The sequence below is a fragment of the Piliocolobus tephrosceles genome, chromosome 9 (genome assembly GCF_002776525.5).
Source record: "Piliocolobus tephrosceles isolate RC106 chromosome 9, ASM277652v3, whole genome shotgun sequence".
NCBI classification, from domain to species: domain Eukaryota; kingdom Metazoa; phylum Chordata; class Mammalia; order Primates; family Cercopithecidae; genus Piliocolobus; species Piliocolobus tephrosceles.
This window is the reverse complement of record NC_045442.1, coordinates 43,916,198-43,934,458: the sequence shown is the minus strand read 5'-3', so window position 1 is coordinate 43,934,458 and position 18,261 is coordinate 43,916,198. Positions and strand designations below refer to the sequence as shown.

Genomic DNA, 18,261 nt, shown 5'->3' with positions numbered 1-18,261 from the left:
AGGAGTCACTAAGTAGATAACACAAGGCTATAATTTACTCTGTGATCTCCTACTATTTGAGTTTTGAAAGGATTTCAGGGAGTGAGTAAACGTTTTATACCATCTTTACAGATTACCTGTACTCATGAAACCTCTTTGAATGGATATTATGTGAAAATAGTAGGCTGTGTTCAGTATTATTAGATTCAGAGTCTGTAAATATAATTTGATCTTTTATCTTTCCTGTAGGCTATTGTGTTATAAATGAAGAAATGTAATGCTTTTCTTTTCTAAAATCTAGTTATTTGGAGGGAAGTAGTGGGCTAGACTTTTGAAAGTGTGGGTGGTTTATATGCTGACTTATTAATGTTAAAAAAGTTACTGTTATTCTTGCAGAATGGAATCTAATTTTAATCAAGAGGGAGTACCTCGACCATCTTATGTTTTTAGTGCTGACCCAATTGCAAGGCCTTCAGAAATAAATTTTGATGGCATTAAGCTTGATCTGTCTCATGAATTTTCCTTAGTTGCTCCAAACACTGAGGTAAGTACAAGAAAAACATTGTGTTGATTATTATGCCTCCTTCTAATACAAAGGTTGGCAAACAATGGCCTATTTTTGTATTACCTGTTTTTGTACTTAGATACAAGCTAAGAATGGTTTTTATATTTTTAAATAGTGGAAGAAAAATCAAAATAGGAATAATGTCACATAACAAATTATATGAATTTCAAACATCACTGTCCATAAATAAATTTTTATTGCATCACAATTGTACTTTTTGGTTTATTTATTTACTACATTTGTTGTGACACTATCATGGCAGAGTTGAGTAGTTGTGACAGAGACTATAGGGTCTCTAGAACCTAAAGTATTAACTATCTAGCTTTTTACAGAGAAAATTTATTGACTCCTGGATTGGCATGACGTTTTTGAGATTTGTCATGCATCATATATCAGTAGTTTTTTCCTTTTTATTGCTAAGTAGTTGTCTGTTGTTCAGATATGCCACATTTCCATTTATCATTTGATGGACGGTTAGGTAGTTTACAGTTTGAGGCAGTTATAAGTAATGCCGCTCTGAACATTCTTGTGCAAGCCTTTTTGTGGATTTGTGTTTTCATTTTTCTTTGGTAAATACCTAGGAATACAAACTGTGTAAGTTTAACTTTATAAGTAACTACAAAACTGTTTTTCAAAGTGGCTGTTCCAGCACCAGCAATGTGTGTAGGTTCCAGTGCTTCTACCTCTTTGCCAACACTTGATAATGTAAATCTTTATTTCTAGTGGATGTGTAATGGTATCCTGTTTTGGTTTTAGTTTGCTCTGATGAGCACTCTTTCAAGTATTCTTGGCCATTTTTCTACTTTCTTTGTAAAGTGTCTCTTCAGGTCTTTTTGCCATTTAAATTAGGTTGTTTCATTAGTGTTGTGTGAGAAATCTTTGTGTATACAAATCCTTTGTCAGGTTAATGGTGTCTTGATCAGATGTTTAAAGACATTCAATTTAACATTTATTTTTCTTTTTTGGTGAATTTGTGTTTGTGTGTGTGTGTGTGTGTGTGTGTGTGTATGTTTTCTTTAAGAAACTTTTGCCTTCCCTAAAGGTTTTGTCTTACTTTTTCTAGAAATTTTATGGTTTTCATTTGAGTAGTTATATCTATGGTCCATTTTGAACAGTTTTTGTGTGCAGTTGATACAGGGACCTAGGTTAACTTTTTTCTTTTTCTTTTTAGCTTCCATACATTTTTTAACTACATAAATAGTTATTTCAGCATTATCTATTGAAAAAACTTTCCTTTCCCCATTGTTTTGGTGCGTTTACAAATGACTGTATATGTGTATCTATTTCTGGATTTTATTCTCTTCCTTTGACCTATTTGTCCTTATTCCAACACAACACCATCTATTTCTGTAGGTTTATAATGATTCTTGAAATTAGGTAGTGTGAATTCTCCAATTTTGCTTTTCTTTTCTAGGAAAATTTTGGCTTTTCTAGGTCCTTTGCATATTCATAAATTTTAGAATCAGCTTACCGGTTTCCACAAGACAGCATCTTGAGACTTTTGACTGAGATTGCATTAAATCTGTGGATCAATTTGGAGAGAATTAACATCTTGACAATATTGAGTTTTAATCCATGAACATGGTATTCTTCATTTTATTTAGGTCTTTAATGTCTCAGCGGTATTTTTTACTTGTCAGTGTAGAGGCGTTTCGTGTCTTTTGTCAAATATATTTATAAACATTTTATGTTATTTGATGCTATTGTAAATAATATTTTTAGTTGCTTTAGGCATAATGAAAAACTGCATATATTTCAAATATGCAGTTTGATAAGTTTTGACATATGCATACACTTGTGTAACTGTCACCAAAGTCAAGCTAATGGGTATATCCATTACCCTCAAAAGTTTCCTTGAGGCTCCCTGTAAGTCCTCCCTCACATCACACCTCCAAGTAACCTCTGATTAGCATTCTGTTAGTATAAGTTAATTTTTTGTAGACTTGTTGGATTTTGTATGCATATGTTCATGTTGTTTCTAAATAAAGAAAATTTTATTTCTTCCTTTCCAATTTGGATGACTTTTGTCTTTTCATTTCCTTTTTTTCCTTCCATTTTTCTTTTCCTTTTCTTTCCCCTTCTTTCCCCTCCCCTTCTTTCTTTCTCTTCTTCCCTTCCCTTTTACCTTTTTCCTTTCCTTTTCTCTTCCCTTTCTTTCTCTTTCCCTTACCCCTCCTTTTTTCTTCCCCCATTTCCTTTCCCCCCTCACGCCCAATTACACCAGCTAGAACCTTTAATACAGTGTTACTGGAAGTGGGGAAGCAGAAATCCTCTTCTTATTACTCATTTTGCTACTCATCTTAGATTGAGTCTTTCCTGTTAAGTGTGTTGTTAGCTATAGATTTTTTGTGAGTGCCCTTTATCAGGATGAGAGAGTTTGCATTCATTACACTCTGCTGAGATTTTTTATTACAAATGGACGTTGGATTTTGTCAAATGCTGTTTTTCCATCTGTAGAGATAAAAGTTTCTCTTCATTTATTCTTTTAATATGGTTAATTGCCTGGATTGATTTTTGAATGTTAAACTGACTTTATATTCCTAGGATAAACCATTCTTGGTTAGATATTATTATCCTGTTTTATATATTGGCTAGTATTTTGCGTGGGAAATTTTGCATATATCTTAATATGCTATTTTGTTTTCTAATTTTTTTCTGAGGCTATCTTTGTCAGTTGTGTCATTCAGGTTATGTCAAACTCAAAATTAGTTAAGGTATTTTCTCTTCCCGTATTTTCTTAAAGAGTTTATGTACAATTTGCGTGGTTTTTCTTTTGAGTTGGAGTTTTGCTCTTGTTGCCCAGGCTGGAGTGCAGTGGAGCCATCTCGGCTCACCGCAATCTTGGCCTCCCAGGTTCAAGCGATTCTCCTGCCTCAGCCTCCCGAGCAGCTGGGATTACTGGCATGTGCCACCCTGCCTAGCTAATCCATGCCTGGCTAATTTTGTATTTTTAGTTGAAATGGGGTTTCTCCATGTTGGTCAGGTTGGTCTTGAACTCCCGACCTCAGGTGATCCACCTGCCTCGGCCTACCAAAGCATTGGGATTACAGGCGTGAGTCACTGCTCCTGGGCTGATTATTTTCTTAAATGTTTGATAGAATTTACCGTTAAAATACTAGGTCCTGGATTTTTTTGTGTGTGATTATTTAGTTTGAAAATGGATTCAGTTTGCTTAATAGAAATTGGGTTATTCAGATTTTCTAGTTATGTCTGTTTTGGTTAAGTTGCATTTGTCAAGTAGTTTCCTTTTTATTTTTATTTTTTTAAAGTTAAAACATTTCTTTAAAATTATATTTTCTATGCACGTTTCTTGCTCAGAAAAAGTAACAAGGAGAATGGTACATAGTAAAAAAATTCTGAATGCCTCATGGAATTGAGCATTTGAATAATAGAATATTCTAGTTACTTTTGATTTATTCTAGAGTTATATTTTCCAATGACTTAGGGCCTCATTAATTATATTAGGCTTTTGTGGAATAAAGGCTTTTTGTAAACTTCATGTATAAATACAGGAGATGGAGGAAATTGGATTTATTTTGGTGTATTTTGTTTTTATTTAAATAGATTTGTTGAGTTTTTCTAACATGATTAAAAGCCAGATAGTGACTGTTTAGAAATTCTTTATGATCTGAGATTATTATGTAAAAATTAGCTATGTTAAGGAAAGATGGTCTCTGAAAAGCCATATCTTTCAAAAACACAATATTGTTCTCCTTTATTTGTTAAGGCAAACAGTTTCGAATCCAAAGATTATCTCCAGGTTTGTCTTCGAATAAGACCATTTACACAGTCAGAAAAAGAACATGAGTCTGAGGTTTGTGTTGAATTTAATAGAATTTTAATATTTTATTTTCTTTTAAATTGGCAAAATACTAGTTTTTATTTATTGGAGGTATGTATTCTAGGGCTGTGTGCATATTCTGGATTCACAGACTGTTGTGCTGAAAGAGCCTCAATGCATCCTTGGTCGGTTAAGTGAGAAAAGCTCGGGGCAGATGGCCCAGAAATTCAGTTTTTCCAAGGTAAAACTGAAGTGTTTTTGTTTTTTGTTTTAAAGATAAAGAGACTTGGCTTAGGCTAAATTGCTATATAATTATATATAGTGAACTATACATTTTGTGCTTATGCAACTTAGATTTTAGGTTCTAGTATTTTTTCCTTAAGAATAAGACTCAAATCTCAGGTCTGGAAATATATAATTGGATGTAAAGAGATCACTGTAGTGTTAAAATTATTATTAATATATTTTTAAGAAATATTCTTTTCAAAACTTAGGTGAATTCTTAATTCCTTGGTACAGATTTCTATCTTGAAAACTTTCTGGTAGTAAAACTATCAAGTGTATTTGTGGGAGTGGGGATATGGCACCTGTTTTAAGAATGAATCTTTAAAATTTTTAAACAGTGTGTTGGGATGGAACACACTATTAATATTAACTTGAATTTTCTAAAAAGAGTTTTTTAAAAATGCTTGCTTAGGTTTTTGGCCCAGCAACTACACAGAAGGAATTCTTTCAGGGTTGCATTATGCAACCAGTAAAAGACCTCTTGAAAGGACAAAGTCGTCTGATTTTTACTTACGGGCTAACCAATTCAGGAAAAACATATACGTTTCAAGGTAAATATTGTTTTATTTTGGTTGGAAAGGATAAGGAAGCAATAATAATCACTCAGTATTTTTATAATACATACATGTAGTTATGTCGCTATTACCTAGTATGTGTTTGCTCTATTTTTGATAGTACTAGCATATTGATTATGTATTGCTGTTGGTTTTTTTTCTGGAGACAGTCTCACTATGTTGCCCTGGCTGGCGTGCAGTGGTGTGATCTCGGCTCACTGCAACCTCTGATTCCTGGGTTCAAACGACTCTCCTGCCTCAGCTACTGAGCTTCCCGAGTGGCTGGGACTCCAGGCGTGTGACACCAGTTTTTTATATTTTGCCAAGCTAATTTTTATATTTTTGCAGAAATGGGGGGTTCACCATTTTGGGCAGGCTAGTCTCGAACTCCTGACCTCAGGTGATCTGCCCACCTTGGTCTCCCAAGGTGCTTGGATTGCAGGCAAGAGCCACCACGCCTGGCCTTGCTATTGGCTTTTAATTCAAATTTATTTAATTCATTTGTGAAAATACCCATTGATAGAGATTTAGATGATGATTAAAATCCATAAAAAGTATTGATGTGATACAGAGAATTAAGCATAAATGACCAGGAAGAAATTTTATATTTCATTTTACTTTTATAGTTTGTGGTTATGGGTGATTACAAATCTTAATATGGTTGCATTATCTGAATGTAAAATTTCAGGTTTACATCAGAATAATAGTCAATAGAATGTTGGTAACTACCTACAGTGAATAACAAAGTGATGGAAAACTGAGTAATCCTCACCTTCTATCATTTTCATTTTAATTGTTGACTCTTGCCTATTGGTAGTATCAAAGGAGCTTTAATAAACAAGGAAAGTTTCCTCTTTCCTAGTAGACTGAGAAAGTGTAACACAAAAATTCCTTTTGCAGGCACAGAAGAAAATATGGGCATTCTGCCTCGAACTTTGAATGTATTATTTGATAGTCTTCAAGAAAGACTGTATACAAAGATGAACCTTAAACCACATAGATCTAGAGAATACTTACGGTTATCATCAGAACAAGAGAAAGAAGAAATTGCTGGCAAAAGTGCATTGCTTCGGCAAATTAAAGAGGTATGAAAATATTTTAGTATGTAAAATATGTATAATTCCTGACTTCTTATAAACCCTTTAGATTGTTTCACCATATATTGGAATCTGTTTTGTGGTGTTAGTGTTTTTTATTTATTTTTTCGAGAAAAATAAAGCTTAAAGTTTGAAGACATCTTTTCTATTTGTACCAACAGCAAGAATGTTTCGACAATACAAATGTAAATGGTTCTGAAATCTTTTTTGATTGTTGTAGAGCCAGCATTGTGCTTTTTATGTAATGATTTTTTAAAATTCTGTTTTTTACCTGTGAAAATAATATGTACCCAAAATTTAAAATAGGGAATGTGAGAAGTAAAAAGTAAAAGTTTCCTTTAATTTCATTCCTAAAGAAAAAATTGTTAATAGATTGGAAAACATCTTTTTTGGGCCTTTTCTCTCTCTGTATAAAATCCATATGCAGAGCTTTCTATCTGTATATACACAAACATATATATGATGTGTATATCTTCATACCTTTGTCTTTATATGTATGATATAGTTTTTTTTTTTTTAAACAAAAAAGAGATCTTACTATGCTTACCATTCTGTGACTTCGTATTTCATTTAGCATATCTCAAAACTCTTCCAACCTTAAATCATGTGCCTTTTACCTGTTAAGTCTTTAACTTCTTTTTTTAAATTTTTAATCGGCTTTTAAAACCAAGTCTCCATTGATGGCCATTTGTATTGTTTCTGTGTTTTACTATTTTGAACAGTGTTTCAGTGAAGAAACATTCCATTGCAAATATATTTGGTGCTAATTTTCCCAAACTCAGGCCAAGATTGGATATTTAATAATGTCTGGTTTGATAGGTAAAAAATGGCTCACTTCAGCTTACTTTTTATTTCTTTAATTGTAAATTAGGTGATTAGTACATCTTAGAATTTTTTCCTGTGATTTGTCACATACGTTCTTTGTCCATTTCTCTAGTATTGTATGACTTTTCTTGTTTACTGATTTATTAAAATGTATTTAAAAAATGAATACATTATTAATGTATTACTGTATGGGTTGCAAATTTTCTGGCTTATTGCTTGTTTCTCCCCTGCCCCCATTGTGTTTTTCTTTTTTTTTCTTCCTTTTTTTAGTTTTTAGAGACAGGATCTTGCTTTGTCCTACAGGCTGGAGTATAGTGGTATATGATCATAGCTCACTGCTCTCTTGAACTCCTGGGCACAAGTGGTTCTCCTGCCTCAACCTCCTCTGAGTAGCTGGAACTACAGGGGCATGCCACCGCTCCTGGCTGTTTTGATTTTTTTGTAGAAATGGGGTCTTGGTATGTCGCCTAGGCTGGACTTGAACTCTTGGCCTCAGGAGATCCTCCTCCCTTGGCCTTCCAAAGTGTTGAGATTACATGTTTGAGCTACCAAGCCTGGCCCATTGTGTTTTTCAGTATTCATCTACTCAGCAAATTTTATTCAGTCACCTGTTTTTTTTCCAGGCAGTATTTTCAGTTTTGAGGACAAATGGTACTGCCCTCATGGAGACGGACAATAAATAAATATGTAAAATACTGTGAGGAGGTATTATTTTATAGAAGGTGGTACCATATCAACTTTAAAAAATGAAGTTATACTTGTCTGTTTATTCCTCTTGTGCCTTCTGGATTTTGTAGTATATTTTCAGACATTATTCTATTCAAGGCTGTTAAAAACTACTAATTGTTTTTGTAATTATTTTTAACCTATTAATGCGAATTTTTCTTTTTTAAAACATTTAGAAACCAGGGTTTTAAGGCAGTAAAAAGTGTGTTACCAGTAGAGTTCAAAGTTGAGTCTATGACTATGGTCTCTGAAAGTAAAATTGTATTTCAACAAAATTTATGGAGATTGGTGGATAACTCCATAGCCAATTCATAGAGGAAATTAAAATCATTAATAATGAAAAAAATTTTTTCGCTGAGCATGGTGGCTCACGCCTGTAATCTGAGAACTTTGGGAGGCTGAGGTGGGCAGATCACTTGAGACCAAGAGTTCGAGACCAGCTTGGCCAACATGGCGAAACCCTGTCTCTATTAAAAATACAAAACATGAGCTGGGCGTGGTGACTCACACCTGTAGCCTCAGCTGCTTGGGAGGCTGAGGCACAAGAATCTCTTGAACCCCAGAGGTGGAGGTTGCAGTGAGCCGAGATTGTGCCACTACATTCCAGCCTGGGTGACAGAGCAAGACTCTGTCTCAAAAAAAAGAAAAAAAGAAAAAAAAAATTCTAACAAGTTATTCAGTTAAAACTTGATACTGTTTTGCCTATGAAATGATTAGAACGTTAAAAAAAAAAATGAGATCATGTACTTTCATACATTGTAAATGGTTCTAGAAAGCAAATTGGCAATACTATGTTAAGAGTGAGAACATTAAAATATTTTATATCTTTTCATCCACCAATTCAGTTTTAGGTGTATACTCCAAGGAAATGGGTTTATTTCTATTTCTAAGGAAATAATTAGAATGCAGAAGAAAATACAGAAAGATATTTGGCAAAACTTGGTGAATAATTTAAATGTCTAATAATAAGGGAATAATTAAGTCATTTCACATGTGTTATATAGCCATCAACTGTTGTAAACAATTTTTAATTATAGGGAGAAAAAGCTTACAACATAAGTGTGGGGAAAACAATAGAAGGGGAATGTATTAAAATATTAATAGTAACCAACCAGAGTGGCAGGGATTATACATGATAATATTTTTCATAGTTCTCTGTATTTTCCCATGAAACTATATTATTTAACTGGGAAAAATTAAAGAATTCATTGAATTGGGTGGATGAAAGGTTGTGATTTGGTAGTGACTTCTTTGGATAGGTAATTAATATCTTGATTATTTAACCTTAATGAAAATTTAAAAAAATTTTTTTAAAACAATCTTTCTTTTTTAGGTTACTATGCATAATGACAGTGATGATACTCTTTATGGTAAGGTTTCATTGCTCACCTATCTTTGATATGTTGATTATATGAAGTACATTTGAAAAGCTTTTAATTTTTAAATCACTTCTAATGTTTTATTTTTATTAGTAAAAAATTTTTAGGCCAGGTGTGGTGGCTCACGCCTGTAATCCCAGCACTTTGAGAGGCAGAGGTGGGTGGATCATGAGGTCAGGAGATTGAGACCATCCTGGCCAACATGGTGAAACCCCGTCTCTAGTAAAAATAAAAAAATTGGCTGGGTGTGGTGGCGTGGGCCTGTAGTCCTAGCTACCCGGGAGGCTGAAGCAAGAGAATACTTGAACTCAGAAGGTGGAGGTTGCAGTGAGCTGAGATTGCACCACTGCACTCCAACCTGAGGACAGAGTGAGACTCCGTCTCAAAAAAAAAAAAAAATTTTTTGTATACATTGTGTTTTTTTTTTTCTATAGACCTCTTCTTTGGTTACTAAGGATTTAATTTCTGTAATGACATAGTCGGTAATACCTGGAAAATGATACGTATTTATATGAAATGTCAGTCATTGTAATGTTTTGTTTGTATTAAATATTACAGATACCCCTTTTACTGGTTACAATTTTAATATTGAATTGGAAAGACACTTTTGTTTTTCTTTGTCCTTTATGTTTAATTTCTGTTGGTTCATTAACATATTTTGAAAAAGAAAGGAATGATAGGAAGTAGTCTAACTTTGGTTAAAGCAGATATTATTTACATCTTCCTTTGTTCCAAAAAGTGTTTAACATAGACGGTCAAAAGATTAAGCATACTTGGTTTTTCAAGTCTGGGAATCGATTTGTACTTTTGTCACATTTTTAGTCAGTTGCTTACTTTTGTGATTATTGTTTTTTCTTTTTCTTTTTTTTTGTAGGAAATTTAACTAACTCTTTGAATATCTCAGAGTTTGAAGAATCCATGAAAGATTGTGAACAAGCCAGCTTGAATATGGCTAATAATATAAAATTTTCTGTGTGGGTTTCTTTCTTTGAAATTTACAATGAATATATTTATGACTTGTTTGTTCCTGTATCATCTAAATTCCGAAAGAGAAAGATGCTGCGCCTTTCCCAAGATGTAAAGGGCTATTCTTTTATAAAAGGTATACTAATGAATATTTTTATTTTATTGTTCCGAAGTTCTCTCCTTGGGCTTTGTGCTAGCTGTAAGACCAAAGCAAATAGAAAATTGAAAATTGTAATGCTAATTATTAACATTAAGAGAAGAAGATAATTTTGTGTTTTGGGAGTATGTTTTGGTATATTTATTAAACTTGAATATAAAGGGGTCTATTTGGGTATTGTATTTGCTTGAGTATCATTAATTGGATTTGTGGTGATGGGAAAAGCTGTGTATGGTTATATTCACATTATTCTCCTACTTTGTAACAGTGTCCAAATTTTGCAGCTATGAAATGTTACTATCCTTCCAGAGTGTTTTTTCTAACCTTTTAAAACAATTCATGGTAGGAAATACATATTAATAACATCATGACTCAGTACCTACATGCATGTATATATACACATATGTAATATTTACAACTGAAAAATTTCATTGATTATACTTCTACTACAAGGAATGCACTGTGATATTTTCTATATTCTTTGTCATTTCTATAAAATGCTGGCCAGATGCAGTGGCTCACACTTGTGATCCCAGCACTTTGGGAGGCTGAGGCGGGTGGATCACTTGAGCTCAGGATTTCTAGACCAGCTTGGGCAACATGGCAAAACGCCATCTCTACAAAAAATACAAAAATTAGCCTGGCATGGTGGTATGCATCTTTAGTCCCATCTACTCAGGAGGCTGAGGCAGGAGGATCACTTGAGCCTAGGAGGTCAAGGCTGTAGAGGGACATGGTCACACTTTTGCACTCCAGGCTGGGCAACAGAGTAAGACCCTGTCTCCAAAAAAAATAAAAATAAAAATAAAAAACAATTAAAATACTGGTCATTCAATAAATCTGATTTTATGATTCAGTAATAAATTACAGTCTTCAGTGTTTAATAGCTAGGTAATTTTACAGGTTTAGTCTGTACTGTATTTTGCCTCTCTTTTTTCCCTGAGTGTCTAATTCTAAGGAATTGTTACTGTATTTAATTTCCCGTTTGGCAGACTCTGTTGACAAACATTTACTTTGTGTGTTTGTGTAATTTAAATTACATTGAACATTGTTATAATCTTCCCCTCTGGTGTAACCTGAAATAACTGAGTTGACTCCAGCTAGGATGTGTTGTCAGAAGGAAGATTTCATTATATGTCACTAGGAAAAGACTTCCAAAGAGATTGCATTGTAGAGCACATTCTTTGTCTCAATAAATTAACATATATCCTCTTTATTTTTTAAAGATCTACAATGGATTCAAGTATCTGATTCCAAAGAAGCCTATAGACTTTTAAAACTAGGAATAAAGCACCAGAGTGTTGCCTTCACAAAATTGAATAATGCTTCCAGTAGGAGGTAAAGAATAAACTCTGTAAGAGTAAACTCGAATCACTGATGTATTCTATGTAATTAGTATTCTATGCTAATTTAAACACAGCTAATTTTACATTAAAGTGGGCAGTAGGTTCTCTTCTGTTAATAAATTTATAAGGCATAAAAAACATTTGGTAAACAGAATAACACTAAGCACATTTATCAATACTGTTTCCTGTCCTGACAGGTTTATTCATTTATAGGAAGTCTCTGAGGTATTGTTACTTTATGTCAGTATCTAAGCTCAGTATTTTTGGAGTTGGTAATAATGGTGGCCTTTTCTCTGGGTCTTTCTCACTTATCCCCTGAATACTATATAAACATACTCAGTGAGGGTATAATCTCAAGGGGTTAAGGAAATATGTTTTGATGGGTTTGGGGAATGAGAGGCAAAGGAAATAAGTTTAAGCAGTGAGATAATTAAAGCAGGCTTTTTCTTAAGAGAGAAGGAGCCCTGTTCCCATAGTCAGTTGGGCATGGGACAATACAAGATCCGGATCTATAGGTCAAATGTATGCTTTGCTTTCGTGTGTATTCAGAGTATTAGCTAGCTGTATATAATACCATGTTAACTAATACTGTCTTTTAAAACAAATTGTGACTTTATTATAAATGATACTGTTAATAGAAGTTGAACTGTCAGGAGGTAATTTGAGGGATTTAGAGCTAGGCAAAAGGTGATTTTAGGCATTTGGGTATGTAAGTGACAGTAGAACACTGGGTTGAAATATCTAACAGCTAATTGGAAAATGCAATGGTGGACTGTAGTTAATATTAGGGTATAAATAAGGTTGATTTGAATACATGTCTCTCCTATTTAGAATGCAGAAATTAAAATGATAACATTTGATATTTGTATTTCAGTCACAGCATATTCACTATTAAAATATTACAGATTGAAGATTCTGAAATGTCTCGTGTAATTCGAGTCAGTGAGTAAGTTGAATATTCTTTAAATTGTAATTATTTGTAATTGTTTTGAAGAACTTTTAAAGTAATTTTTCTTTTCTTAATTCAGATTATCTTTATGTGATCTTGCTGGTTCAGAACGAACTATGAAGACACAGAATGAAGGTGAAAGGTTAAGAGAGACTGGGAATATCAACACTTCTTTATTGACTCTGGGAAAGTGTATTAACGTCTTGAAGAATAGTGAAAAGTCAAAGTAAGTGTTCCTGAAAGTGTTGTTAGCTTATTAGCTTATTAAATATTATAGTATTTAAACTTTCAACTTTTTTGTTTTTAGAAAGTTCTTTTTTGATTTTTAACCTGCTTCTTATGTAATGACTGTGTATAGATTGTGATTCAAGTGCTTAAGAGATCTTGGATTAAAGACAATCATAGAAGTGTCAGTTGATGCCAGTAACTCATCAAGTAAAGTCAGTATTTTCTATGGCAAATCTGTACCAATAGACACTGTAAATGAGAAGCTTCTAATGCTGGTTTAGGATCTAAAAACACCTTTTTCTTATTAATGCGTTGTGTGTGGTTCTAGATGCAATAGATTTTTGTATTAATTAGCATTTTAGGCTGAGTAAATATAAATCAGCCTTCACCATTTCTACTTAGGGTGTTTCATGACATCTCTTATATACTTGCTCTATACTAGAGAACATAACCCAGTTGAAATGTGGTTTTCTTTATATTTTACGTAGTGAGTTATTGTTAGTAAGTAGCAGCAGTTAAAACAAACAACCAGGCATGGTGGCTTATGCCTGTAATCCCGGCACTTTTGGAGGCCAAGGCAGGAGGATTGCTTGAGCCCAGCAGTTCAAGACCAGCCTCATCTGTACTAAAAATAAAAATAAAAAAAATTAACCAGATGTGGTGGCAGGCGCCCATAATCCCTGCTAACCTGGAGGCAGAGGCGAGAGGATCTCTTGAGCCTAATAGATTGAAGCTGCAGTAAGTTGTGAGTGCCACTGTACTCCAGTCTGGGCAACTGAGCTAGACCCTGTCTCAAAACAAAAACAAACAAGAAAAGATAAAATGAAAACTGAGGACTATTACATCTGGAAATAATCGCTACCCTAAAGTTTAATTTCATGATAGATGGCTTAATTATTTCTTTGTAAAATTTGTCAGCACCTCGACTTCATGAGATGTGTTTTAACTTACAGTGTTTTCTGAAATTTTTTTCCATAGGTTTCAACAGCATGTGCCTTTCCGGGAAAGTAAACTGACTCACTATTTTCAAAGTTTTTTTAATGGTAAAGGGAAAATATGTATGATTGTCAACATCAGCCAATGTTATTTAGCCTATGATGAAACACTCAATGTATTGAAGTTCTCAGCCATTGCACAAAAAGTAAATACTTATTTTATTAAGCTTCTTCTTAGAATATTAATACTTTTTCTTGAAATAAATATTTTGTACTTAATACTGTAAGCCTAGGAAATAATTGAAAATTAAAAAGGTAAATATTTGACCAAGTAGGAAGACATGAGAAAGGATTGAAAGTTGCCCATTCTAGGATTAAAATGACCTTTAGTAATAAGAGTTAATAATAAACATCAATTACAAATTAATGAGTATTTTTGGAATGAATTGTCTGCTCTGCCATTCATCTTATTCATTTGGTGCTTCTGGGTAATTGGAAAACCCTTTGCTAAGATTAATACTGAGAACTTAGCCCAGGAAGATAGATTTTTTCCTCTAGTTTGCATGTGTAAGTAGCTTTTTTCCTATCAGAATGTTCATTTAGGGATGGTGATTCCTGTTTGTATGTTTGTTTGAATAGTTTTTCCTTTAACACTTGAGTTTTCATTTGACTTAAATTTATAAAATAATCATTTTCTAGTGGACAGTTCTTGTCTTTTCTATTTTAAAAGTCACATTGAATATTTTAACAGGTTTGTGTCCCAGACACTTTAAATTCCTCTCAAGAGAAATTATTTGGACCTGTCAGATCTTCTCAAGATGTATCACTAGACAATAATTCAAATAATAAAATATTAAATGTAAAAAGAGCCACCATTTCATGGGAAAATAGTCTGGAAGATTTGATGGAAGACGAGGATTTAGTTGAGGAGCTAGAAAACTATGAAGAAACTCAAAATGTGGAAACTAAACTTATTGATGAAGATCTAGATAAAACATTGGAGGAAAATAAGGCTTTCATTAGCCACGAGGAGAAAAGAGTATGTATTAAGAACTCATACTTCTATGCTTGTCTTCTTATTCTGAAGTTAAGGTTAAATCTTAAGGCTCTCTCTTCAGTTTTTTTCAACAATACACTGAAGTTTTTGTGTTCAACTTTATATTTTGAAAAATTTCAAACCTATAGAAAGACTGGTACAATGAATACTTATTTATACTTCCCCTGGATTCTCCAGTTACCATTTTATGAGTATGCAAATACACATCTTTTGGTCTGTAGAATTTGAAAATAAGATCCAGACATAATGACTTTACATCTAAATATTTGAACATATTTTTCTAAGAACATGGGCATTTTCGTCATGATCACAAGACCATGAAATTTTCATACCCAAGAAATTCAACATTGATACACTAATATAACCTCGTATACTGTTTGTATTGAGATTTCTCCAGTGTTCCTGATATGTTCTTTATTGCCCCTTTGTTTTTGTCAACAGCCAGAGTTAACAAATTGCTTTTGATTATTATGTTTCTTTAATTATTTCTAATCTAACACTGACATTTTTGAAAAGTGGGTCCTAGTTTTCTCATAGAATACCTGCAATCTAGATTTGTTTAATTATTTCTTCATGATTTAGGTTTAATACATTAGGGAAGCTTTTTATGTAGGTTAAGTTGTAAATTTTCTGTTGCATCACACTAAGAGCCCCATGATGTCTGATTTTTCCATTCTTAGAGATGCTAAGTTTTGCTCACTTGGTTAAGATACAATATTTCAGATCTTTATTGCAAAAGCATATTATCTATGGAGTGATACTTATAGACCATGTGAGTATCCTTTCACTAAGTGATTTTATGTATTCCATCACACTTTTATTTTGCAGTCTCAAGTACAAGTGCTAAAAATATCTACCAAGTACCTATGATCCCATATCTTCAAAAACAGTAATTGTTTGTCATCTTATTATGATAAATAAGATATAACAGTTGTTTTTTCAGCTTCTGTCCAGTTATTGTGTGTGTGTGTGTGTGTGTGTGTGTATTTATTTATTTATTTATTTATTTATTTTTGAGAGAGCGTCTTGCCCTGTTGCCAAGGCTAGAGTGCAATGACACAATCTCAGCTCACTGCAACCTCCGCCTCCTGGGTTCAAGCGATTCTCCTCCCTTAGCCTCCCGAGTAGCTGGGATTATAGGCATGCGCAGCCATACCCAGTTAAGTTTTTTTGTATCTTTAGTAGAGGCGGGGTTTCACCATGTGGGCCAGGCTGGTCTCGAACTCCTGACCTTGTGATTGCCTGCCTTGGCCTCCCAAAGTGCTGGGATTACAGGCGTGAGCCACCTTACCTGGCCACCTAATCCCCTCTTTAATTGGCCATAACACCATGAGTATACATGGAGTCCTCTTACCAGTGTCCTAGAAACACTAGTAGACCTGTGTTCATGGGTGTGCTTTAATGTTGTTGACGTATCACAAATCAGTACTCTTTTGGATTGCAGAAGTGTAAGTAGATCGATGATGTATTGGGCTAAATAGTCTCATTTTAATAATTTACCTTCATGTCCCTGAAAGTGATTATTGAACATATGTTTGGAAACAAGAATGATAGCTTTAGATGTAGTACAAGTCCCACTTTATCTGGTCACGATGTGATTAGACCTTGTTACTTCGGCTTTTGTAATGTATTAAATAGTACCTCCTCAGGGACGAAAGGAGCCATTAGTAGTCTAGTTTGGCTGGTATAGTGGCTCACACCTGTAATTCCAGCACTTTGGGAAGCTGAGGTAGGAGGATTGCTTGAGCTCAAGAGTTCAAAACCAGCCTGGGCAACATAGTGAGACCCCATCTCTACAAAAAAATAAAAAAATTAGCCAGGCATGATGACGCGCACGTGTAGTCCCAGCTACTTGGGAGGCTGCAGTGGGAAGATTGCTTAAGCCCAGGATTTCTAGGCAGCAGTGAGCCATCACTGCACCACTGCACTCTGGCCTGGGTGACAGAGTGAGGCTTTATCTTAAAGAAACAAACCAAAAAACCTAGTTTTATTTTTTTTTCATCTCAAAGTTGAAATTTTTTATAATGTTGCTTAGTAAAATTTCTGAAACTACTAGAGAAAAATATTTAATGCTATAGTTTATGATGGATTATATAGTGTGAATGCTTATCTTATTGGCTAGATATTTTAAGGAAATTCATCAAAATGTTGTTTAATATTTGACATTTAAAAATCAACATGCTTAGGTGTTGGCATGCTTTATTTGTTTTCTTCTACAGACAAAGTCTTGCTCTGTTGCCCAGGCTGGAGTGCGATAGTATAGTTATGGCTCACTGCTGCTTGGAAATCCTGGGTTCAAGTGATCCTCTTGCCTCAGCCTCCTGAGTAACTGGGACTGCAGACACATGCCACCACCCCTAACTAATTTTTAAAAATTTTTTATAGACACGAGGCCTTGCTCTATTGTCCAGGCTGATCTTGAACTTTTGAGCTCAGGCAATCCTCCTGCCTTGCAAAGCGCTGGGATTACAGATGTGAGTCAATGTGCCCAGCCCTTTATTCACATTTTAATCAAAGGATTGGGACTTCTAAGAACCATTATAAAATACCTTGATATTAGCATACATATACTTAAATTCATTTAGCTATAATAGCCAATCTGAATTTTTTCAGCAAAAACTTTATCAGATGCTAACAATGATAAAATCTAATTATTGAAAACTATTAAACTTCCACCTGAGTGCAGTGGCTCACAGCTCACGCCTGTAATCCCAGCACTTTGGGAGAACAAGGCGGGTGGATCATGAGGTCAGGAGATTGAGACCATCCTGGCTAACACGGCGAAACCCCGTCTCTACTAAAAATACAAAAAATTAGCCAGGAATGGTGGCAGGCGCCTGTAGTCCCAGCTACTGGGGAGACTGAGGCAGGAGAATGGTGTGAGCCCAGGAGGCGGAGCTTGTAGTGAGCCGAGATTGCACCACTGCACTCCAGCCTGGGCGACAGGGAGAGACTTCGTCTCAAAAAAATAAACTTCGGAAGGTTTTTCCACATGCATTTTGATTTCTCCTTCAATAGTTATTATTTATTGTTTTACACAGAAAGTGTGTAGTTTAAAATTATTTAAAGAGTATTATATATTTATAGTAGAGTGAAAAAGAAAAATTAAATATAAATATCTTTCAAATCTACCACTCATGTTAATGGATTTTTATTATATGTTACTATTTTGTAACCTGGTATTCTTTATATAAAAACAAATTATGGGCCGGGTGCGGTGGCTCAAGCCTGTAATCCCAGCACTTTGGGAGGCCGAGACGGGCGGATCACGAGGTCAGGAGATCGAGACCATCCTGGCTAACACGGCGAAACCCCGTCTCTACTAAAAATACAAAAAATTAGCCGGGCGAGGTGGCGGGCGCCTGTGGTCCCAGCTACTCAGGAGGCTGAGGCGGGAGAATGGCGTGAACCCGGGAGGCGGAGCTTGCAGTG

General features: G+C 34.4%; 1 protein-coding gene across 7 annotated transcripts in view; it reads left to right on the top strand.

The window, feature by feature from the left end:
• KIF20B (kinesin family member 20B) overlaps positions 1-18,261 on the top strand; it is a 77,927-nt gene that overhangs the window by 3,381 nt on the left and 56,285 nt on the right. For 6 of the 7 annotated variants that reach the window (XM_023226298.2, XM_023226294.2, XM_023226295.2 and 3 more), the window contains 12 exons: positions 376-523; positions 4,272-4,358; positions 4,450-4,566; positions 5,023-5,161; positions 6,065-6,249; positions 9,146-9,182; positions 10,066-10,293; positions 11,541-11,652; positions 12,535-12,606; positions 12,689-12,835; positions 13,816-13,978; positions 14,524-14,811. In XM_023226298.2, coding sequence (XP_023082066.1) covers positions 377-523; positions 4,272-4,358; positions 4,450-4,566; positions 5,023-5,161; positions 6,065-6,249; positions 9,146-9,182; positions 10,066-10,293; positions 11,541-11,652; positions 12,535-12,606; positions 12,689-12,835; positions 13,816-13,978; positions 14,524-14,811 — 1,722 coding nt within the window. In that variant the 5' untranslated portion in view covers position 376. The remainder of the gene's footprint in view (positions 1-375; positions 524-4,271; positions 4,359-4,449; positions 4,567-5,022; positions 5,162-6,064; positions 6,250-9,145; positions 9,183-10,065; positions 10,294-11,540; positions 11,653-12,534; positions 12,607-12,688; positions 12,836-13,815; positions 13,979-14,523; positions 14,812-18,261) is intronic. The other variant, XM_023226296.2, reaches the window with a different exon arrangement.